Raw genomic sequence first — 25,206 nt, 5'->3', positions numbered from 1 at the left:
TACTTTGCTTCTTATTCTCATATACTACATAGAGGATACATCTTTGGGTCATAATAAAGGGAAGTTAATTTTTGTGATTTAAAATTTAATTAATATGAGTTATTAAGACTTCCCCGGTAGTCCAGTGCTCCCTAGTCAAGGAACTAAGAGGCTGCGTGCCACACAACATGGCCAAAATAAATAACTAAACGAGTTATTGAGGCTACACTAAGAACAATAATGACAAATAAATATAACTGTGTATGTGCTTTTTAGAAATTGAGGTATAGTTGATTTATGATAGTACATGTTACAGATGCCTAACATAGTGATTCACAGTTTTTAAAGGTTATACTCCATTTAGAGTTATTATAAAACTTTGACTATATTCCCTGTGCTGCACAATACATACTTACAGCTTACTTATTTTATACATGGTAAGTGGTACCTCTTAGCCCCCTATCTCTCTCTTGCCCCTCCACTCTTTCCTCTCCCCACTGATGGTAACCACTAGTTCTCTTATCTGTGAGTCTGTTTCTTTTGTGTTGTGTTCACTAGATCATTTATTTTTTAGCTCCCACATATAAATAATATCATTACAGTATTTGCCTTTGTCTGACTTATCTCACTAAGAATAATACCACTAGGCCCATCCATGTTGCTGCTAATGGCAAAATTTCATTCTTTTTTGTGGTTGAGTAGTATCCCATCATCTTTATCCAATCATCTGTTGATGGATACTTAGGTTGCTTCCATATCTTGGCAATTGTAAATAATGCTGCTATGAACATTGGGGTGCTTGTATCTTTTGGAATTAGTGTTTTTGTTTCCTTCAGATATATATGCAGGAGTGGAGTGCTAGGTCATATGGTAGTTCTGGCTTTAGTTTTTTTGAAGAACTTCCATAATGTTGGTGACTGCACCAATTTCCTTTCCTGCCAGCAGAATTCTAGGGTTCCCTTTTCTCCACATCCTCACCAACTTTGGTTATTTGTAGACTTTTTAATGGTAACCATTGTGATGGATGTGAGGCGGTATCTCACTGTGGTTTTGATTGGCATTCCTCTGTTGATATGTGATATTGAGCAGTTTTTCATGTGCCTGTTGGCCATCTGTATGTCTTTTTTAAAATTTTATTTATCCGGCTGTGTTGAATCTTGTGGTACACGGGCTCTTTGTTGCAGCACATGGGCTTAGGTGCCCCATGGCATGTGGGATCTTAGTTCCCTGCGGGCATGTGCATGCTCAATCATGTCCGCCTCTGCACTCCAAGGACTGTAGCCCACCAGGCTCCTCTGTCCATGGGGATTCTCCACGCAAGAATACTGGCGAATGGGTTACCATTTCCTCCTCCAGGGGATCTTCCTGACCCAGGGATTGAATCTGAATCTCCTATGTCTCCTGCATTACAGGTAGATTCTTTACTGCTGAGCCACCAGGGAAATCTTTATTTCCCTGACCAGAGATCAAACCCTTCTCCCTTGCACTTCAAGGTGGATTCTTAACCACTGGACCACAGGGAAGTCCCTATCTGTATGTCTTATTTGCAAAAATATCTATTCAGGTCTTCTGTCCATTTTTAGATCAGGTTGTTTTTCAATGTTAGGTTGTATGAGGTGTTTATATATTTGGGTTATACGTATTGGTCATATTTGCAAATACTTTCTCCTACTCAGTAGATTGTCTTTTAATTTTGTCAATGGATTCCTTTGCTGTGCAAATGGTTTCAAGTTTAATTAGGCCCCATTTTTAAAATTTTGATTTTATTTCCTTTGCCTTACATGACAAGTTGAAAAACATTGCTACAAATTATGTCAAAGAGTTTTATACCTATGTTTCCTTCTAGGAATTTCATGGTTTCTGGTCTCACATTTAGATCTGTAACCTGTTTTTAGTTTATTTTTGTATATGTTGTTAGAAACTATTCTAATTTTGTTATTTTATGTGTCCAGTTTTTCCAGCACCACTTATTGAAGAGACTGTCTTTTCTCCATTGTATGTTCTTGCCTCCTTTCTTATAGCTTAATTGACCAAAAGTATCTGGGTTGAACACAGTATATCTTTCCATCTGCTTGTGTCATCTTCAATTTCTTTCATTAGTGTCTTACAGTTTTCCAAGTACAGATCTTTTACCTCCTTAGGCAGGTTTATTCTTAGATATTTTATTCTTTTTGATGCAGTTGTAAATGAGATTGTTTCCTTAACTTCTCTTTTTGATAATTCTGTTAGTGTATAGAAATGCAACAGATTTCTGTATATTGATTTTGTATCCTGAAACTCTACTCAATTCATTGATGAGCTCTAGTAGTTTTTATGGTGGAGTATTTAGGATTTTCCATGTATAGTCTCATGTAATCTGCTTTTTGCAATTTGTATTCCTTTTATTTCTTTCTTATCTCATTGTTGTAACTAGGACTTCTAATACTATGTTGAATAAAAATGGTAGGAGTGGGTATCCTTGTCTTGTTCCTGATCTTAGAAGAAATGCTTTCAGCTTTTCACCATTGAGTATGATGTTAGCTGTGGGCTTGGCATACATGACCTTTATTGTGTTGAGGTATGTTCCCTCTGGGGCTCCCAGGTGGCTCAGTGGGAAAGAACATGCCTGCCAATGCAGGAGACATGGGTTCAGTCGCTGGGTCAGGAAGATCCCCTGGAGAAGGAAGTGGCAACCCACTCCAGTATTCTTGCCTGGGAAATCCCATGGATAGAGAAGCCTGGAGGGCTACAGTCCACGGGGTGGCAAAAGAGTCAGACACGACTTAGTGACTAAAACAACAATGATTTTCCCTCTATGCCCACTTTCTAGAGAGTTTCTATCATAAATAGATGTACAACTGTTAAGTAAGCTTTTGTTTTCCAAGGAAAATGAATAAATTTAAATTTATCCTAAGGTAATACTTCTTGGAGTTTTTTTGTTAGGTTCTGGACCCCTTTACACTCACAATTTATTGAGGACTCCAAAGATATTCTGTTTATGTGGGGTATAATTATCAACATTTACTGTATTAAAAGTGGAAGTGAAAATCACTCAGTCATGTCCAACTCTTTGTGACCCCATGGACTGTAGCCCACCAGGCTACTCTGTTCATGGTTTTCTTCAGGCATGAATACTGGAGTGGATTGCCATTTCCTTCTCCAGGGGATCTTCCAGACCCAGCGATCAGACCTGGGTTTCCTGCATTGCAGGCAGTTTCTTTACTGTCTGAGCTCCCAGGGAAACCCATTAAAAGTGGAAACTAAGAAGTTTGTTTTTTAATTAAAAGTGGAAACTGAGAACTTTCAAAAATATATACTGATTTATTTGCCAATAGCCATGATTAATGCATTATATGTTAATATAGATAACATCTTACTGTTATAATAAAACAAGTTTTGACCCTGCAACCCCTGAAGATGTGTTCTAAGGTAAAATATTAGATTGTTTCAGAATGGGAAAAAGGATAGTGAAGAACAAAACTTGGCAAGTACATTTTGTTTGCATTAGTTTATAATACTTGAGTCTGAAAAGTAGCTCTGTAATGTGTTAAAATCTTAGCAAATTTGCCCAATTTTGGTAAGCTTGTTGCCTTGATTTACTGAGTAATACCTCAGCCTACAGCCTAAAAGGTTATCATTATCTGCTATGTAACCTGCCTGGGTAGCAAAGATTCTGGGTTTTACTAGAATAATTACCTGTGCTTTACGTTGACTTTTCTATATCCTTGATTATTTAAGGAAAAAAAGAATCAAGGTTCTTCACTTGTGAAAGAGCATAGACTTTTTGAAAAATCCTGTTACCATCTATGTTTTTCAGTGCTTTATTTTAACTCTAATTAAATAGGTAGTCAGTTATTTTTTCTTAGGCATCCATGATCCCCTCTTAAGTATGCAAATATCTTCTGACAAGTTTCTTTTATTTTCACTTTCCCAAAAAAATTGCTTGTAGATGACAGAGACTTAAAGTGGCTATGTTTAATTTATAACTAGTAATCTTCAAATGCTAAAGTTCTGATGAGGGAGTGCCTACTACAAGGAAATTTGGTTGTCCATTTACATCGATTATGATTACACATGCTCTGGAATCATTTACTCCATCTTATTTTGTGTATATCATTCTTTAGAATGATTTTTCTTGGCTTCTGTTTTTTCCATTCCTGCTGTCTGTTGAATTGGTGGACTTTCTTTGGTCCCCATTTTCCTGTCTATCTGTTTGGAAGTTTCTCCTCCTTTCTCTAGTATTTAGTGGTTACCTTTATGGCAGAACCTGCTAGATGTCTCTGCCATAGCCATTTTCCCTTTTTTTCCTTAGCAATAAAACTGGGAAATAAATCTTGCTGAGAAACTGCATTTCTGAGTTTCTCTCATAGATAGAAGGGACACAGTATGTGAGAAGTTGGTTGGCTGGAACATCTGGGAAGGCTCAATGAAAGGGTAGTGACAGGGGCTTCCCTGGTGGTCCACTGGTTGGGAATCTGCCTACCAATGCAGTAGACACGGGTTTGATCCCTGGTCCAGGAAGATCCCACATGCCACAGGGCAACTGAGCCGATATACCACAACTACTGAAGTCCCCATGCCCTAGAGCCCATGTTCTGCAACAAGAGAAGTCTCTGCAGTGAGAAGCCCACACACTCAGAGAAAGCCAGAGCAGCAATAAAGACCCAGCACAGCCGAAAATAAACTAATTAACACATTTAAAAAGGAAAAGAGTAATGACAGTTGGCCTATGTTCCTTTATTCTTTCTTCCTTTATCCTGCCTGGAATGTGGGTATGATAACTGAAACTCCAGAAACCATCATGCACCCTGAGGCAACTTTAAGGATGGAAGCTACACCCTCAGGATAGTAGGGCAGAAAGAGCCTGAGCCCCAGTGACCAAGGAGTGGCCAATCTGCCCTGAACTGCCCACCTCCAGATTTTATTCATATGAAATAAAGACCAATTCTGATCTTGTCACTTTAGTCAAGATTTTTATTATTAGCTGAATGCAATTTATAACTGATTCACCTGAAATTTTTAAACATGTATACTTAATGTAACAAGATCCAAACTTAATCAGTACCTCTACACACATTATAGACCAAGGACCACTACTATCAGAACTTTGGATATGCTGTCATTTCTCACTTTTTAAAAAGCTTCCAGCTGATCTTTGCACCATCTTCCCCTACTACACACACACTCACATATTTATTTTCTCAGATTCTTACAAGTTCAACAAGGTATGTACACTTACTCCAGTTTCACAGATGAAGAAACTGTGGTTCACAGGTGTTAGGTAACCTTTCCAAGGTCACACAGTTAATAGGTGGTAAGACTTTGGCCTCATGCGACGAGTTGACTTACTGGAAAAGACTCTGATGCTGGGAAAGGTTGGGGGCGGGAGGAGAAGGGGACGACAGAGAATGAGATGGCTGGATGGCATCACCGACTCTGTGGACATGAGTTTGAGTGAACTCCGGAAGTTGGTGATGAACAGGGAGACCTGGCGTGCTGTGATTCATGGGGTCGCAGAGAGTCGGACACGACTGAGTGACTGAACTGAACTGAACTGAACTGAACTGAAAGTCTTTCTAACACCCAAACTTTTCTATTGTGTCTTAAATCTTGAAAAGTAAAAGTGTTAGTCGCTCAGTCGTGTCTGACTTTGTGATCCCACACACTGTAGCTTGCCAGGCTCCTCTATCCATGGGATTCTCCAGGTAAGAATACTGGAGTGGGTAGCCATTCCCTTCTCCAGTGTATCTTCCCAACCCAGGGATCAAACCTGGGTCTCCTGCATTGCAGGCAGATTATCTGCCGTCTGAGCCTCCAGGGAAGTCACAAATCTTAGCTGTACTCTTTCATCAACTACTTGCTGGTACTGTAGCTGAGGACAAGCACACCGTCTGACTGGGGCAAGGCTGGAGTAAAGCAAGCTATGCTATTACCCAAATCATCATATCTTACTAAATGGACATATATAAGAGATCAGTCTGCTAATTTAAGGACAGCAGCTTCTGGTTTAGCCAATTCCAGGATACAGGACTTTTCCCAGAGGGAAATCTACATCCTTGTAGGAGTTCTCTAGTAATGCTCTTGGGACACCTTGCTAGAGAATGAGCTAATACAACTAGGTCCTAATAAGCCTCAGCAGACAAACAAAATAAAGGCAGAACTATAATCATGATCAGAAAGGGAAAAGAAAATAATATTAAAACAACCATTTTGCCACCATAAAATCTGTGTTTCTTTTTCAGAGCCACCAAAGAGATACCACTGAAAAGGACGTTTTGTGTGTTGTACGGAAAGAAGGCAATGAAAATGTTTAGAAGCAAGGAACTTGAGAAACTATTTTAGTTGAGAGTAAGGGCAAGGACAGGGAGTGACTGAACAGAACAGACTACTGAGGTGTATTAAATGAATTTTAAAAAATAAAATAGAAATAGTTTCTTTTCCTTTGACGTATGTAAAAGGAAAAGGCCTATCAGATAAATCTGATCAGATAGACATGCTTTGAAGACAAATGTAGTCAAATTATGTAACCCAGAGCTTCCTCAAGTTCTAGATGCAAAGCTTTTAGAGGAATAACAAAAAAGAAAAGATTTTGTAGAAATCCAGATCGACAGATTCAGAAACACAATTTGGAATGAATTTTTCTGGCCAGAGGGCAAGAATGCAGAAGAAAATCCTTCTCCTCAGGTTTATGGAGTATTTGGGTCACAATGACCCATTTATGTAGATTTTTAATTTTTGCTGATCTTCCAATTTAATTTTTTTCCAAACTCCAGTTAGAATGAAACATGAACTTTGGCATGGGTTGAACTCAAGAGACTACCCTCTATTTATCTTCCCCATCCCACTGCCCAGGTGTCACCTCTCTTGAGTGTATTGGGAAGGTGCACAGATGGCTCTCATCCCTCTTTTATTTTTAACTGGAGGACAATTGCTTTACAATTGTTTTGTTGGTTTCTGCCTCACAACAATGTGAATCAGCCCTAAATATACACATATCCCCTCCCTCCTGAGCCTCCCTCTCTCTCATCCCTCTTATGGTGACGTCTTGGGGGTTAGGTCTTCAGACCCTGGGGTCCTCTCACCTCTCCCATCACTGCTGTGACAAATCACATACCCCTCTAGTGACCGTCACCTCTTGGAGCTTGCCGTCTGCTGCGTCTCTTGATAACATGCAACTACCCTGAGTTCACAGGGTGAGTGTGGAACCAGCCACACTCCCCGTTCTGTCATTCCTCATACTGCATAGCCACGAGGCTGTGTGGATGAAGCAGATTCACCAGATGGTAGGGTTAGCTAAATGGACTTACAATGTGGGAGTAAATAAAAGGTACAATTATATATTCAAGTCAGCATTGCTCACGCTAGAATAAAAGCCACAGAGGACCTGGGAACGGGGGTGGGTGGAAGAGTTGGCTTGAGTAGGAGAATCTAGGGTGGGTTTTGCAGTTCTGAATTGGGTTCCTGAGAACTCCCAGCCAACGTGGGGTTTGAAGATGCCTTCTCTCCTTAACAACATCTCCAAAAGACAGTGGTTCAACAGGGGAAAAGTCTAGATTCATATTATAAGAAGAGAAAGATTTCTCTAAATGCAATGAAGCCTGCACAACTCTCTGCCCGCTAATGGAGCTACGTTTAATTTTCCTTCTACTTCTGAATAATGGCCAAAGGCAAAACAGGAAAGGGGACTCAGCAGTCCCTGATGTTCCTTCACTCCTGGGCTACACAAAAGACCTGGCTGAAGTTCTGGAATGACCACTGCCCTGTACCTGGAGCCCATATACACCTCTACATGGGATGACTCACAGGGCTCTCCAAGCAGGAGGGAAGCAGAGTGACTTGTCTTCCTATCTAAGAAACTGACTTAGCTGCCTTAAGGAAATCAAGGTCCAAGCAACTTCTGAAGATTCACTTTGCAGGACTAATTTCCACTGCTTTTATGTGATAACCCTCTCCCTTAAAGGTGCAAGACTTCTGTCTCTAAATCTGTGGTTCTCAAGTAGGGGTGATTTTGACTTCCAGGGAACATTTGACAATGTCTGGAGACATTTTGGGGCTTCCCTGATGGCTCAGCGGGTAAAGAATTCACCTACAATGCAGGAAATGCAGGTTCAATTCCTGGGTTGGGAAGATTACCTGAAGGAAGAAATGGCAGCACATTCCAGTATTCTTGCCTGGAGAATCCCGTGGACAGAGGAGCCTGGCAGCCTACAGTCCGAAGTGTCACAAAGAGTCAGATACGACTGAGCAATTAAGACATTTTTGGCTGTCACGTCAGTGAGGAGTGGGGGAAATGCTGCTGGCATCTAGTGGGTATGCCAGGGATGCCACTGAACATCCTACAGTGCAACAGATAACTCCCTACAAGAAAGGAATATCCAGCTCCAAGTACCAGTAGTGCTGCTACTGAGAAACTCTGTTCCAAATGCTTAGAAAATGAGATTTCACGTCATCTGTGACCAGTCCTCATCATGCTACCCTTCTCATGTCATTCCTGAATTTTACTTTTAAAATTCATCAGCTGATCTTCCTACAAAGCATTCCCAAGAAGTAGATTAAGAGTAATCATGGCATTTACTGAGTTCATAATATGTGCCAGGTTCTGGGAAAAGGACTTTATCTCATTTTTTGTCACCATTTTTCAGAAGAGAAAACTGAGGTTCAGGACAATTAAGTTGTAGATGTACATGAAGCTTAAATTCACTGAGGTGGGATTCAATGCAGAGCTCAAGTTTCTGATCTTTAACTCAATGCCTTTCTATGAAAAACAACAGTGTGCATTCAGTTTATTGAACAATTCCTTTATACTCAGAATTCTATTTTTCATCATAAGAATTTTTCATCTTCTGACAAAAAGTATTTGTTAAATACATAAAACTCTGTACTTATGGCCATCCATCACTTGGAGCAAACTTGATAGATGGATTTTGAAACACATGTATTTGTAAAACTCCCTCCTTTCCCCAAAGAAGAAAAACTATCTCTTTTATATATTTTATATATATATTCTCAAATTTAAAGAATCTCTATCTTGGGGTGTCTGTATTTAAAAGAAAGAAAGAAAAAAGCAACATTTTGTAACATTCACCACAGCAGATTGAATTTTCTTATTCATATGCCTGTCTCCTCTGTCCTGTGTATTCCTTTTCTACTGCTGCAGAACAAATTAAAACAAACTTAGCAACTTAAGACAATTCCTATTAATTATCTCACAGTTCTGTAAGTCAGAAGCTCTGTAAGTTTGAAATCAGTTATGCATAGCCGAGGCATAACTGACTTCTCTGCTTAGGCTCTCCCAAGGCTGAAATCATGGAATCAAGTCAGGCTAAGTTCTCCTCTGGAGGCTCTGCAGAAAATTTACTTTCAGGCTCACTGAGGTCACTGCAGTTGTAAGACTAAAATCTCACTTGCTGGCTGATGATCAGGGATTGACCATCTACACTCCTCTCCAATGAAGCAGCTCCCTCCATCATCAAAGCTGTTAGGAATGAATATCACTTGATGATGAATCTACTTCATGGCTTGAATCTCCAAGAAAAGCCCAGTCCCCTGTAAGGGCCCATGTGATTACATGAGGCCCACCAAGGACAATATCCCCATCTTGAGGTCTATTGATTTGACTTCTTAGTTACATGAGCAGAATCCCTCACAGCAGTACCTAGATTCATGTTTGTTTGAATAACTGGGAGAACATCTATGTATAGCAGGAATCTTGGTTTACAAGGAATCTTGAAGATCTTCTTAGAACCCTTCGAGTTCACAGTCTGTAAACTCCTTGATGGCAAAATCTGGGTCTTGTGCATCTTTGTCTGGTACTCAAGAGATGCTCCATGAATGTTCACTGAACTGAATTGTTTTAAAGGGATTGAGAAATTACTGAAGTCATGAAATTGTTACATATAAGCATTAATTTCCAGGTAAGGACAGCTCCCATCAGGGAAAACATCAATGCCCAGGTAGCCTTTAGGGTGATCTCTATCATGACCTCTTCCATGACCTCTTCCCCTATCAAAAGATTAAGTGGACTTTCTATTTTCACTATGGGAATGCAGCTTTGATTTCATTAAGGGAAGTCAAGAGGAAAAGTATTCTTATCCCAGAAATGGCAAGAGAAACAACTTTCCAGAATCGAATTAATTCTATTGAGTAAAGGGTGTTTTCAGTGGGTTCAAGGTGTCATGAGCTTCCCTTGCCGAGTCTGCTAGCTCTTTGAGAGCAGAATTACATATTATTTATATTAAAAAAAACTAAGATAGTGGCATCTGGTCCCATCACTTCATGGCAGATGGGGAAACAATGGAAGCAGTGGCAGATTTTATTTTCTTGGGTTCCAAAATCACTGCAGATGGTGACTGCAGCCATGAAATTCAAAGATGCTTGTTTCTTGAAAAATAAGCTATGACAAACCTAGACAGCATATTAAAAAGCAGAGACATCACTTTCCCAACAAAGGTCTGTATAGTTAAAGCTATGATTTTTCCAGTAGTCATGTATGGATGTGACAGTTGGACCAAAAAGAAAGCTGAGTGCCAAATAATTGATGCGTTCAAACTGTGGTGCTGGGGAAGACTCTTGAGAGTCCCTTGGACAGCAAGGAGATCAAGCCAGTTAATCCTAAAGAAACTCAACCCTGAATATTCATTGGAAGGACTGATGCTGAAGCTGAAACTCCAATACTTTGGCCACCTGATGTGAACAGCTGACTCATTAGAAAAGACCCTGATGCTGGGAAAGATTGAGGGCAGGAGGAGAAGAGGACGATAGAGGATGAGATGGTTGGATAGCATCACAGACTCAATGGACATGAGTTTGAGCACACTCCTGGAAATAGTGCAGGCCAGGGAAGCCTGACATGCTGCAGTCCTTGGAGTCACAAACAGATACTAGCAACTGAACAACCACAACACATTTATATCCCTAGAACTAGCATGGTGCTTGCTTCAGAAGACCAACTTTAAAGATAAAAGCTGACTGAATGTTTGTATTATGGAATGAATACTATTTGGCCTGTCTCTGCTAGTAGTCACTTCCTGTGGGCCAGGGCTCTGTCCAATGCATTTTCTGCAATCCAGCAATGCCTGTCTGGTCCCGGCAGCCATTGAACATTCAACAGGTGCAATGCTTGGACCTTGTTTTAACATGTACTTTCTCCTCTCCTAATTTGAGCAAGCTCAAACTCATGTCCATTGAATCGGGGATGCCATCCAACCATCTAGTCCTCTGTTGTCCCCTTCTCCTCATGCCTTCAGTCTAGACTTATGAGGCTTATTTTTAGAAATACTCAGCTTTATGTTAATGCAAAAAAATCCCAAATCCATAAACTTTCATCTTCTTTTCCAAACGGACATTCATTTCAGTGTCTAGTAAATGTATTTATGGAAAACATTTCATCATTCAGATGACAGAGCTGTGATTTCCGAAAAAGATAAGCTCTGTTTCCCTTTGGTTTTCTCAGCTCCTCCATTCCTAGCCTCAGACAAGGTACACTATGTGCAGTTCCGTGAATTTCTCTACACTTCAGTCTCATTGGGAAAAATGCCTTCTCGGCCTTCAAACTCCAGATAAACGCGATCCAGATAACTCCGCTTCACTGTAACCTGCGAGCTGCCGTTTTCGGGCCCGCGCTGTGACGTCACCCGGCTCACAGAGCTCGGCGTTGGTCTCCGACTCCGGTGATTGGCTGGATCCCATGACGTCACTGGCCGGGGCGGCCCTAGGTTCCTGAGGGCCCCAGGATGCTCCGGGTTCCTTTTTCAAAAAGAGGGCAGGTGGAGACAGGAGAGTCCGCGGAGCACCCTGTACCTCCGGCCGTGCTCCGTCCCGCCCCGCCACGCCCACTGCCAACCTCGCCCGGCCGGGCCGCGCCAGCCTCCGGGGCTGCCCGAAAAGGGGCGGGCGGAGAGGCGGAGCGGGGAGGAGCCGGGCGCGGCGCCGCGCAGTGCCTGGCCGCCGCCCACCCGGTTACACACAGCATGTAAACAGTCCCCGCCGGGAGGAGCCCCGGGACCGGAGGGAGCCCGAGCCGCCCGGCCCCGCCGCCTGCCCGAGAGCCGCAGACCGCGCGCTGCCGGCCCGGGAGGAGGGCGCCGGAGGGGAGGAGGGCGGGCGGCGGAGCGAGCGGGAGGCGCGCGGCGCGCGAGGAGGCTAGGGAGCGGCGGGCGCGGCGGGCCAGGATGGATTTCCAGCAGCTGGCTGACGTTGCGGAGAAATGGTGCTCCAACACGCCCTTCGAGCTCATCGCCACCGAGGAGACCGAGCGCAGGATGGATTTCTACGCCGATCCCGGCGTCTCCTTCTACGTGCTGTGTCCGGACAACGGCTGCGGGGACAATTTTGTGAGTGCTCGGGGGAGGGGCCGCCGCAGCGCGCGGGAGTGTGGACGCGCGGCCGCTACCCTGCGCCCCGGCGCCCGCTGGCCGGGGAGGCGGTGGGGCGGGAGGTGGGGGGGCGTAACCGCCCGCAGGCGCCCCAGTGCCCCGCGCTCCGCCGGGCGAGCCCCTGAGCCTGGCGCGTTGGGGCCAGCACTCCGGGTGAGGCCAGTAGGAGGCAGGCAGGGGCATCCTCAGAATCCGGGAAGCTGGGCTAGGGAGGGCAGTTTCCGGGACGCGACCCCGCGGCTCGAGCGCAGTGCTCGGCTGGAGCATCTCCGAGGATGTCTCCGCCTAGCTCCAGTCCGGGCCGGGGCGCACGCACCCTTCACTCCCGCAGGATCCGGAGTCCGGAGCTTCCTCGACCCAGGCGTCCCGTCCGGGTGAGGAATCTCGTTACCCTCTCAATGCGCAGACACAACTCCTCGAGTTTTCTCGCCCGAGAGAACCTTCATCCCGACCCCTCTCCCCATGTTATTCTCAGTGGTATTAAGACACAAAGCCTCTGTCCACACTAGCGATGCCCCATCTCCTGGACCATCTTTGCGGAATTACACCCCGGATCTTAAAAACGCACACGCGCGTGCGCACACAAACACACACGCTCACACACAGAGGCACGCCTAGCCCCCTTTCCTCTTGTGCTTCCATTGCTCCTCTATGAGCTTCCAACGAGATGTGTGGAGCCCGAAAGGTTCTGTCCAGCTGAGGCGGCAGCTTTGGCCCTGACATAGCCTTTCGGTTTTTCCAGATGGGGGTGAAATTCCCCCTCCCCATCCCACCTCCCCGCCCCGCCCCGGGCTCGGAGGGACTTGGACCTGAAACTGCGGTGTCCAAATTCTCGACTTTGTTTCCTGCCCTCACTTGGGATCTTGGTGCTGGCAGTTAAGGAAGGGGAGGTAGAGGGCCGGGGAGTTGGGGTGCGAAGTGTGGAGACTGGGCGAGGATGGCGTTCCATGAAGTATTTGTAAGGAGGGGGAAAAAATAATGGTCCCTACATGTAAGATGGAGGCGGCTATGGGCTCAGGTTACCGGCCTGAGTTGCCGGCCTGAGCCTGGAGCTGGCGCTGCTAACGCCCCTGGGGACGGAGGTGGGGCAGTGCCGAGGCGCGGCCTGGCGCTGGCTCTTCCGGTGGGGTGAGAAAGCTGGTTCAAAGTCCAGGCTGTCCTGCACCCCAACTACCACAGAAAGTTCGACGAGGAGTTAGCGTGATTGTCTTTCTTGGCCCCAGAGAGATGAAGTCCTCTATGTGACTTAACATGAAGCATGCCCCTCCCACCACCTCCATTCCACTCCACAAAGGTGAGAGACTCACCAGGCCCCAGCCTCCTGACCCTCTAGAAGAGGGATAGCCTTGAGTGACAGTCAGATTTGACTTGTGGCACCGTAACTCTGGTCAAAAGCATTTTAATGTTTTAAAATGCTCAGTGTACACACCTGAAAAATGGGTATAATACCAACCCCCAGGTGATCAAATAGATAATGCACCTGACAGTCTCCACTGCACAGCAAGGGCCCCACAAATTTGGGTCAGAGATCTGGGGTTCCCCAGAGTTTAGAATTTGTCTCTTTAAGAGCCTCAATTTCTCACCTGTAAAATGAGGCTAATCAGAATGCCTCCATCGTAGGTATTTGTGAAGTGCAAGTAAGGTATAAATGTATGTAAGAACACTGTTAACTGTAGTTAAAATAAGTACGTGTTGTTTGTCAATGTGGAAGATCATTAAAAAGGGATTTATCCCATCGTAAAAGTATGAATAAGGGCCAGGGATGTAGTGGAAAGGGCACCAGGATCCAAGTAATTGCAGTGTTAGGGTTTGACTAGGGGTCCTTTCCACCCCTGGGCTTCCTTGGTCTGCCAGTGGCCTTTCCCCTCCTTACTGTGTGAGATGGGGCAGGAATCACTCATGGTTCTGGAACTCATGGTTCCACACAGCCATCCTGCTGTCACTGCAGGAGACATATCCAAAGAGAATAAGTGGGTGAGGAAAAGCACGGCTATTCTCTTGATTTGAATATGTTCAGCAAACCATCATTCAGAAACATGAAGTCTATCAGGCCTTTATAAAGGGCACCCATATTACATTTTAAATCTCCACCTGTATGAGTGAAATACTTGGAAGTATTTCTTTTGAAAGCATTCATTCACTGACAATTAAATGAAATAAATAGGAAAGAAAGTGGTGGTGGGGGGGTGCGAGGAGTAATTCATTGGGCAGACTGGACCTTTTTCAGTTTTTAGAGGGCATAATAAACAAGATGCCAAACACTGGAGTTTTCTTAGCCCAAAACCTTGCCTCAGATTTGCAGGCCAGGTTTGTCAAGATGCTGTTTGCCTCTAGTTAAAGAAACTTAGACATGAAGAAAATGTCCTATCTTTGTTCATTTCTTTTTCCCAGGAAAATCTGCTAAGTATTAGAAGAAATTTGAGATGAATGGAATCCTTGTAATCTGAAGGATTTGTTAACAATAAGAATATTTACATAGCATTTCTCAGTTTATGAAGTGTTTTTATATCATTTATTCATTTAACAAACATTTATTGAGGGCTCATTCTGTACCTGGCCAGGGCTACTTAGAATGGGGCCATTCTCTTCATCTGAGAAACAGTGTGGTATAATGCCTAGGGGCACAGGCTCTGGGGCAGGCTACTCGAGCTTTCACCCCGGCTCCCCACGTCTAACTTTTTGCCTTGGAGGAAGTTGTTTAACCCCTCTCTGTCATGACTTCCACATCTGTAAAATAGAGATGATATTAGTACCTCCCTAGTGGACTTGTTTGAGAACAGTGCCTAAAGTGGGGATGATATTAACAACCCTCAGGCAGAGTTTTCACATAGCAGTCCCTCTGGATCTATTTAAAATGTTGATAAAACGGCAGGTTGTGTTACCACTCCCTCCCTCTCCTAAATTGACTTCCCATCACTTTTGCAATAGAACCTAAGCTTTCCTGGCTTCAAGCCCCCACATGATCTGTCTCTCGCCGCCTCTCTGACCTCATCCTGGCCCATTCTTCCCCCTTGCTTAGTGTGTTCCTGCCACACTGGCCTTTCTGGTCTTTAGAGAAACCAAGCTCATTCTTGCCTTAGGGCCTTTACGTCTGCTGTTCTTTCTGCCTAAAATACTCTTCCCCCACCTCCTTACATAGGTCCTTTCTTTATACCATTGCAGCCTGGGAGGAAACTTCCTGACCACATACTCCCTTACTTCACCCTCTTTTATTCTTACCGTAGCACTCACTAATACTTGATAGTCCATTGCTCATTTTCTGCCTCTCCCACTAGCCTATAAGCTTCATGAGAGCTTGTCTTATTCATCCCTGTATGGCAGCGCTCACAACATACCAGACATGGGATAGATATTCAATCCATGTTTGTAAGAATGAATGAATGAGTGATAGCCTAGTGTAGAAGACATATTAAATGTCAAGAGTGACAGCTTCAAAGACAGCTACCACTTAAGTGTGAATTACCATGTATCAGACTTTGTATGTATGAACCCATTTAATCTTAGTAATCTCAGAAGCCACTCTCTATAATTATCTCCACTTTACAGATGAGAAAACTGAAGCCAAGTGAGGTTTACTAACTTCCCTACACCTAATAGATGGTAGCCCTGTACTGAATACCTGGTTTACCACAGGGGTGACAACAGGGGACCCGATTCAGACTTGGGTTCAAGGGCTACTTCTTATGGAGCCTCACAAAAATTCTGTAAGGTGGGTATTGATATATCCCTATTTTATAGGCGAGGAAACCGAGGCTAGTAACTTTAAGGACTTAGCCAGGACTATGCCAGTAAGAAGTGACAGGGTCAGGACTTGAGCCAAAGCCCAGAGGGCTGTCCCTTCCACCATGCAGAAGGTCTCCTGCACAGGATCAGGCTGGGGCCTAGGAACAAGGACTTCTTTTTGTCTGTCCTCTCTTTGGGAGCTCCTGGGTCCCTTGAGAACTCCTTCCCCTGCTTGCTTTATAAGCTATGTGGTCCCTTTGCAAACTGCTGCTGATTCAAGTCTCTCTCTACGGATGGCTGAGGAGTTCAGGTCCTGGATAAAATGCTGGCAATGCCCTGTGTGTGCTGGGGGTTCAGGGACACGGCTACCCTGCCTGGCTCTTCGGGTGTCACAGAGAGGGTGCCGAGAGCTTAGACAGGCGGCACGCCCATCCTCTGCCAGCTTGAAAGGTCCCCAGGGCTCAGTCAGGCTTGAGGAATGGGGCGTTGGCAGCCACTAACATGCCAGACGGACAGAGGGGCACGTGCTCCTGGGCATGGCAGCACCAGCTGCTTTCCCTCCTCGCCTCGTCCTGGAGAAAAGAGCTCTCTGGAAACAAAGCCCACTGCCCAGCCTCTCCCTGCTGCTGACAGCGGGGGTTGGGGGGGTGCTCCCTTAATTGTCCTGCCATCCATTCACAACATGTTTGGTTCTACATGTATAGTTTAATCCCACCTAAATACAAAACAAAGATAGCCATTGTCATAGTATTAAAGAAACATGTTTTATTTATAGAAGAACTATGTGATTTAATTTTGTATGTGTCCCTGTGACTGTGACTTTATATGTATATATATAGATATAATCCCCATTTTCATTCTAGGCATGTCTCTATTATTAACTGTGTGACTAATAACCTTTTTATTTTGGAGAAAGAAGATACAACTTGTTTGAATGAGGTTGCATCATCATGTTTCCATGGTGGTATAGTGGAGAGAAGGCCCTGTCTTGTTCAATTTAAACCCTATCCTCAGTTTCCTCTTCTGTCTAATGGGGATAATCATACCTATATCACAGTATTTGCAGGTTAAATGAGCAGTAGTGGTAGACTGTAAAGCTTCCTATGGTGGCCATGTATTATTCATCTAGAGAGATTGCATCAGGGAAAAAGATATGTCCTGTATCATTCATGGAGTGGTTATCCCAAAGAGAGTAAATTTCTGCGACGAGTTGACTCACTGGAAAAGACTCTGATGCTGGGAAAGGTTGGGGGCGGGAGGAGAAGGGGACGACCGAGAATGAGATGGCTGGATGGTATCACCGACTCTGTGGACATGAGTTTGAGTGAACTCAGGGAGTTGGTGATGGATAGGGAAGCCTGGCGTGCTGTGATTCATGGGGTCGCGGAGAGTCGGACACAACTGAGCGACTGAACTGAACTGAACTGAAGGGGGAGAAGACATAAGCACTCATACCGGCCTCTGCTAAATGAGAGGCTATCTCTTAGAACCTTTTTTGTTAAGATTTTTTTTTAATGTGGACCATTTTTAAAGTCTTTATTGAATTTGTTACAGTATTGCTTCTGTTTTATGTTTTGGTGTTTTGGCCCTGTGGCATGTGGAATCTTAGGATCTTAGTTCCCCTACAGGGGATCAGACCCACACGTCCCTGCATTGGAAGGCAAAGTCTTAACCACAGGACTGCCAGGGAAGTCCCTCTCATGAAATTTGAAATCTTTATATCCACCCTGCTGTGCTTAGTAGCTCAGTCGTGTCTGACTCTCTGCAACCCTGTGGACTGTAGCCCACCAGGCTCCTCTATCCATGGAGTTCTCCAGGCAAGAATACTGGAGTGGGTTCCCTTGCCCTCTTCCAGGGGATCTTCCCAACCCAGGGATGGAACCTGCGTCTCCTGCAGCTCCTGCTTTAGCAGGTGGGTTCTTTACCACTGTGCCACTTGGGAAGCCCATGTCCGCCCTGGAGGTATTGCTATTTTCTTTGACTTACAAAGGAAGGAGCTGAGGCTCAGGTTGAAAGCGTGACATCTCTCTTGATATCCTGGCTTTGCCCATTACTTCCTGTGTGACCACAGACAAGTTGCTTAAACTTTCTGAGTCTCAGTTTCCTCCTTGATAAACCAGATCAGTGTTTGACACCAAGAGCAGATTGGAGGTATGGTCAGACATGTTCAGAAATAATGTTGGCTGTCATGAGATGGCTTGTCACTCTTCCCTCACCTCTTATGTGGGTAGCAGTCAGTTTTGGGTTAAGCTGTTTTGGGTTAAAATGGACTCCCCAGTACTGCTGGTAGCAGAAAACCCACGTGGTGAGGCTGAGGCGCTTCACAATGGCCCTTTGAAACAGATAACTGACTCCTGGCAGGACAGCGGGTGTGTTCTTAGCTCCCTGCCATCCCCAACTCTGCCTAAGCACCAGGAAGTCAAGCACCATCCCCACAAGTGTTAGAACAGTAGGAGCATACAGACTGTGATCAAAAAGGTGTTTGTCATTTGAATTACTTTAATAATCTAATTCCATTCTTGGACAAGCTAGATATTCTTATCTCTACTACAGAAAACAGAAAGGTGCTCATTTTCCTGTTTGCAGTTGACATTGTTTTATTGTCTTAAACCAGACGAACTTTGATAATAAACTCTGACCCAACTTAATGACAGAAAGAAGGGCCACAGATGACATGTGCTGAAATCAGAGTTCTCACTGGGGATTTTCAGCTCCAAATGGACAGGAATCTGTAGGAAAGAGTAGGCTGATCAGGGCAGGTACAAGTTGGGGCTGCTTCACTGCAACCCATGTTGTCCTGAGAATTGGAAGTAGTTTTAGTCGATAATGACATTTACATTTTTTTTTTTAGTGTAATGAGTGCATGCTACGTTGCTTCAGTTGTATCCAACTCTTTATGATCCCACGGACTGTAACCCTCCAGGCTTCTCTGTCCATGAGATTTTTCAGACAAGAATACTGGGGTGGCTTGCCATGCCTTCCTCTAGAGGATCTTCCTGACCCAGGGATTGAAACTGCATCTTTTGTGTCTCCTCCATTGCAGGTGGATTCTTTACCACTGACCCACCTGGGAAGCCCTTTTAATGTAATTGTTGTTCAGTTGCTCAGTCATATTTGACTCTTCGCAACCCCATGGACTGCAGCACACTAGGCTTCCCTGTCCATCATCATCTCCCAGAGCTTGCTCAGACTCATGTCTATCAAGTCAGTGATGCCAACCAACCATCTCAGCCTCTGTCATCCCCTTCTCCTCCTGCCTTTCCCAGCATCAGGGTCTTTTTTAATGAATCGGCTCTTTGCATCAGGTGGCCAAAGTATTGGAGCTTCAGTTTCAGCATCAGTCCTTCTAATGAATATTTAGGATTGATTTCCTTTAGGATTGACCGGTTTGATCTCCTTACAGTCCAAGGCACTCTCAAGCATCTTTTCCAACACCACAGTTCAAAAGCATCAGTTCTTCAGTGTTCAGCCCTCTTTATGGTCCAACTCTCACATCCATTAATGACTCCTGGAAAAACCGTAGCTTTGACTAGACAGACCTTTGTCAGCAAAGTAATGTAATGCCCATCCTCAAATATGTGGTTAGTCACAGTTCTATTCTATCCTCAAATGGTGGTCCCAGAACCAACAACATAAGCATCACCTGAAACTTGTTGGAAATGCAGTGTCAGAAACTCCTGTGTGGGACCCAGTGATGATGTTTTGATAAGCCTTCAGGTAACTGAGAGGGCTTCCCTGGTGGCTCAGACGGTAAAGAATCTGCCTGCTAAGCGGGAGACCTGGGTTCAATCCCTGGATTGGGAAGATCCCCTGGAGGAGGGCATGACAACCCACTCCCGTATTCTTGTCTGAAGAATCCTATGGATAGAGGAGCCTGGTGGGCTACAGTCCATGGGGCCGTAAAGAGTCAGAAGTGACTCAGCACAGCACAGCACAGGTGACTGAGATGCACTCTAACACTTAAGAACCACCTCTTTCCTGTCCTTTGTGAAGCCTTTTCTTGGCATTTCTAATATTGTAACAGTCCATGTCTGTGATCTGCCTTGGCTCTAACTACCAGATTGGAAGTTCAGTACATTCTGTTCCCAGATGTATATTTGCCAAGGAGTTAACATTGTTCATATCCACAGGTTCTCTGACCCCTTGCTATAGTTTTATTATGACCAGAGTGGGTGTTTGGTTTCTCATGCTTAAGATATTTTCCAAGTGAAAGGCCTTGTGGCCATGCCCTGTGGTGCTGGACTCTGGGTCAAGTTCCTGTTTGTCCTTGTACAAGGCTAGACCCCAGATCTTGCTTTCAGGTGTTTTAGCCCAGCCACCACATACTCTTTCTGCCCTCCCCTGGTTTTGGAATAGGCCTCTCTAATTTCCTTTTTTTTTTCAAAGTTTAACATTATATTTCAATTAAACTGAAGAATGTTAATAAGCTCTGAGTAGGTATACTTAACTTTTAAACTTATACATTTTAAACAAGAGAGGCAAGGCACAGTACATTTTTATTCTGCATTGGTTAATATGCAACATATCCCCACTTCCCTTGAGAAACAGTATCATATCTAAAGCACACTTTGATGAACACTGAATATTAAAATATTACACAGTCATTCCTCAGAATCCTGAGAGGGGTGGCTGGATTTGTCCCAGGATCACCCTCTCCCCTCACACACACAGATACCAAAATTCAAGGATGCTTAAATCTCGTAACAGCAGGCCCTCAGTATCCACAGGTTTTGCATCCACCTAAGGAGGGCCAACAGTCTACAAGTGGCTTGAACAGCAGTGAACACAAACACCCTTCAACTTTTCAATATTCTAAGAATATAGCACTGATAACATGAAGAAAAATGTCTGGATTTATTTTTAAATTCAAAATTCTTCTGGTTGGTCTCCACTGAGAGGCCTCAGAGGCGAAAAGGAAATCAGGTTACCACCAAAGGAAATGTGTTTGGTCTGTTCTTGATGTCTTCTCTCTAATTTTCTAAGAGTAACCCTCCTGCCCCTGGAGAAGGAAATGGTTACCCACTTAGGTGTTCTTGCCTAGAGAATCCTAGGGACAGAGGAGCCTGGCAGGCTACAGTCCATGAGGTCGCAAAGAGTCGGACACGACCTAGTGGCTGAACAACAACTACAGATCTCCTACCCCTAATCCCATTCCTGTTAGTTCAGAAGAGTTGGTCTGTTTTGTATGTGGGCACTGCCTTGGGTCACTGGTTGTTTGTCTTTCTTTGCATAGGGCTCTGCAAAGCAGTGGAAGCCAATCTGTGTTCTATCCATGGCATGTGCCAGGCTTGTTTACCTGGCAGTGTTGTCCTGATCTCACTGGTTTTTATATGATTCTCCTTCTGTTGTTTTCCCTTTGTCTTTTTTTTCCCCAACTACAGACTTATTTTTTAGTTCATCTTACCTTGTATTCTGCAGATTTTCACTGACTGCCGTGATTAGTCTTAGAAGGGGGCAGTTTCAGTAAAACTGAATACCTTTTGTTATGAGATACAATGGATATGAAATAATTAGCATTTAGTAAGTGATGTCTTATAAGTGGCTATGTACACCTGGGTTTGTCTTGTTCCAAACCCCCTGCTCCGTCAGGTTATCATATGGGCAGGAATTCAGTTAAAACTCTTTTCTAAAACAAGAAAACCAACACTGCTGGCAATTTGGGGTAAGTTAGAAAGCCACGTGAAGGAAATTTAGGGAGAATGGACAGAAAGTCCTTTCACAGTGTTCAGTCTTTCTTCTCTAGGGCTTCCCTGGTGGCTCAGCAGTGAAGAATTCACCTGCAATGCAGGAGCTGCAGGAGACCTACGTTCCATCCCTGGGTCAGGAAAATCCCCTGAAGGGAGGGCATGGCAACCCACTCCAGTATTCTTGCCTAAAGAATCCCATGGACAGAGGAGCCTGCTGGGCTACAGTCCATGGTGTCACATAAGAGTCAGACATGACTGAAGTGACTTAGCAGACATGTATGCAAGTCTTTCTTCTCCAGTGTATTTATAAATCAACAACTCCAAAAGTGGAGTAATGAAAATGGTGGCATCGTGAATAACCTCCTCTTCATGAGGCTGTAGATAGCCTAGAAACACTTAAACTGAAGAAACTGATTGCCAGGCGGTGGTGGATACACTGTGATTCTGTTACAGTTTGAGGGATATTGGAGAAGGAAATGGCAACCCACTCCACTATTCTTGGCTGAAGAATCCCGTGGACAGAGGTACCTGATGGGCTACAGTTGATGGGATTGCAAAGAGTTGGACACAACTGAGTAACTAACGCTTTGAGTGATATACTTTTCTTAATTTATTTCCTTAATTTATAACTTCAAATACTTTTTTTTAAAAAAAGATAGTTAAAAAATAGGCTATATTTGTAAAAAGAAATACAAGGTTTTCATAGATACACCTTCTTCTGAATTCTAACCCAAGTTGCCTTGGATAGTGTTCTCAGTGAAATCACATAGGCTGTCTGATTTAGCGTTACTGCAGATGGAAATCCCCCACACTATCCTCCTGCAAATGCAAAAGGGGAAATAGGGGACTTACAGCCACCATTTATTGAATAGCTATTGTACTATCTGCCAGCCAGGCACTGTACTAGGTACTTAATCAACTTTTTACTTTCTCTGTAATCTTCATAACAAGTCTAGGGAAGAAGGCAGGCTTAAGATTTTCCATTGTGTGGTGCTAGGTGTTAATCCCATCTCTGACTTGGATAAGAATTTGAAATATGCCAGAACTTTTAAAAATTTTAGTTTGAAAATAGGTGTTGAGCCAAACTTGTATTAAAGTGGACTTTATTGTTCTTGCTGAATCCCCACCAAGAATCAAGTGCAATAATGGATTTACAGGCACTTCATACTATTATGCTTTTTTTACAGTGCAAGAGACTATTACATGACTGGCATTTCAGTGACTCGACAACTTTAAGGCCCTCCATTTAATAGGGAATCATGTTTGAGCTGTTCTCTAAAGTTAGAGAGTCTAGAAAGTATCTTTATTAGGTCAAGGAGGAAGCTACTCTAGAAGTCTGCTGGAAGTAGAGCAGCATGTATCAGAATTGGACTTTCACATCTGTGAAACACAGATAATTGGGCTGTAAAGATGGCATATTAGAACCATGTTATTCTCTCTTGAACCTGAGCAGCGTTTTCAGTTCTTTCCAGTTCCTGAAGATCCTGCAGTGAAAAGGAAGAAGGGGAAATCTGTTTATTGCATGTTGGGCATATGACTTTCTGGGGGTGATGCTCTTATCATTTGTATTAATAGCAGGGGTAAGTATGTGCTTGACATGGACCATTTCTCCAAGTTGATCTTGTCCCTTGCTTCCCAGTGCCTATTCCTTGCTCTCATTTGCCAAACAGCTTCCTCTCCTGTACACTTATTTCACCAGTGTTGAGCTGTCATTGATCCGGCCCCTGCAAACAGCAATGCTTGGTACCTGACTGACACCCTGATGTCATCCTGGTCTTCAATAACCCCTGCCCCCATCCTGTTGCTCAGATATGCAGAGCAGGGGGCTTCTGCATCTTCATCTCTCAAACCAGTTTCTTGGGCTTATTCCAGATCCTTGAACATTTATGGGAGAAACTAGCCAAGTCTTAAAGATGTGCTAAAATGGATATCCTCATGTGGGAAAGAAAAAAAAAAAAAAAACTTGCCTAGCCTAAGAAAAAATAAAGCCTAAATCAGTTTCCTTCTGGTGCATGTTAACATCGCAAAGTGTTGCTTGGGTACGTTGCCCTCTTATATATATATATATACATATATACACATAATAATTTTACTTTATTTACGTTTATGTTTTTGGTTTTGGTAGGGGAATGTTGATCCCCCTGCCCTTTTACTATGTATGGGATGATGTTTATTTCTTCACTGCTACATGGGCTTTTCTCTAGTTGAGGCAAGTGGGGGCTGCTCTCTAGTTGCATAGGCTTCTCCTGTTGCAGAGCACAGGCTCTAGGTGCAGGGGCTTTGGTAGTTGCTGCACATGGGCTCAAGAGTTGCAGCTCTTGAGCTCCGGAAGATAGGCTTATTAGTTGTGGCACTACTTCACAGCACGTGGGATCTTCCTGACCCAGGAACTGAACCCACATCTTCTGCATTGACAGGTAGATTCTTTACCATTGTTCCTCCAGGGAAGCCCTATGATATCCTCCTAAAGCATTTTAAGGGAAGGTGAGATTTCAGAGAGCCTTTGTTTCCTGGTGAGTAGGGATGACTTTTCCATGTGTCCTCCTAAATTCGTTTCATTTTGAAGTAAATTGACCATCGCCCCCACTCTCAGGCTAATCTGGGTAAAGAATGTTTCTGGGTAAGCAGTTACAAGCTCTGCCTACTTAATCCTTCAGCCATTGCTGAAGGCAGTGGTAAGGATTATGCAAGCTCTTGGTTTCTCCTCCCTCCCGTTTTAAAGCCACCCTTCGCCAGCATCAGGAGAGGGACATTGGAAATCACGGGTAGGGGAATATTGATCCCCCTGCCCTTTTACTATGTGTGGGCAGATCTGATGGAAAATTGAGCAGGTGAGATTATGGACCAGGAGCATGGGGGGTTTCTGCAGGGTATTCATTTTCTGCCTTCGATACAAATCAAGAATAACTATATGGATTTTTACTCTGGAACGGAGGCCTTCTTCAAATTCACATAACTGGAAAAAAAAAAAAATCTTGGTTTTGTGTATTTCAGACTGAGTATAATAACTGTGTGTCTTTGTTTTCTCCTTTCCCTTACCGGTGGGCGCGCAGCATGTGTGGAGTGAGAGTGAAGACTGCCTGCCTTTCTTGCAGCTAGCACAGGATTACATCTCCTCCTGCGGCAAGAAGACGCTCCATGAAGTCTTGGAAAAAGTTTTCAAGTCTTTCAGACCTGTAGGTGCCTGCTTGGCTTCCAAAGCCGTCTTATTGTCCCCAGTGACTGTGCTCTGAATAACACGGATTGTGGGGAAAGTGGGCAAACCTAGAATGACTAATTGTTTTTCTCTTGTCTGCCCTGTGGCTTAAAGATAGCAGTTCGTGGAGGGAGGCTGAAGGCGGAGAGGGAGGGGGGAACGGGATGTGACACAGCTGTTTGTTGCGGGGATGATGGTTATTTCTAGCATCCCTTGAGTCAAGAATCTCTGATTGGGTGGGAAGCACACAGTCTTTTATGAGACAACT

At 44.1% G+C, this 25,206-nt stretch overlaps 1 protein-coding gene across 1 annotated transcript in view; it reads left to right on the top strand.

The window, feature by feature from the left end:
• Window positions 1-11,798: 11,798 nt before the first annotated feature.
• The window catches only part of MTURN (maturin, neural progenitor differentiation regulator homolog), a 34,714-nt gene continuing 21,306 nt past the window's right edge, over window positions 11,799-25,206 (top strand). Inside the window, exons 1-2 of the mRNA XM_055420939.2 lie at window positions 11,799-12,290; window positions 24,796-24,918. Of these exons, the coding sequence (XP_055276914.1) occupies window positions 12,129-12,290; window positions 24,796-24,918 (285 nt within the window). The 5' untranslated portion in view covers window positions 11,799-12,128. The remainder of the gene's footprint in view (window positions 12,291-24,795; window positions 24,919-25,206) is intronic.

This window comes from Moschus berezovskii, chromosome 3 (genome assembly GCF_049115385.1).
Source record: "Moschus berezovskii isolate FMDL1 chromosome 3, NW_MosBer_1.0, whole genome shotgun sequence".
NCBI lineage: Eukaryota > Metazoa > Chordata > Mammalia > Artiodactyla > Moschidae > Moschus > Moschus berezovskii.
The sequence above is the reverse complement of the archived record's forward strand: the minus strand, read 5'-3'. Positions and strand labels throughout refer to the sequence as shown.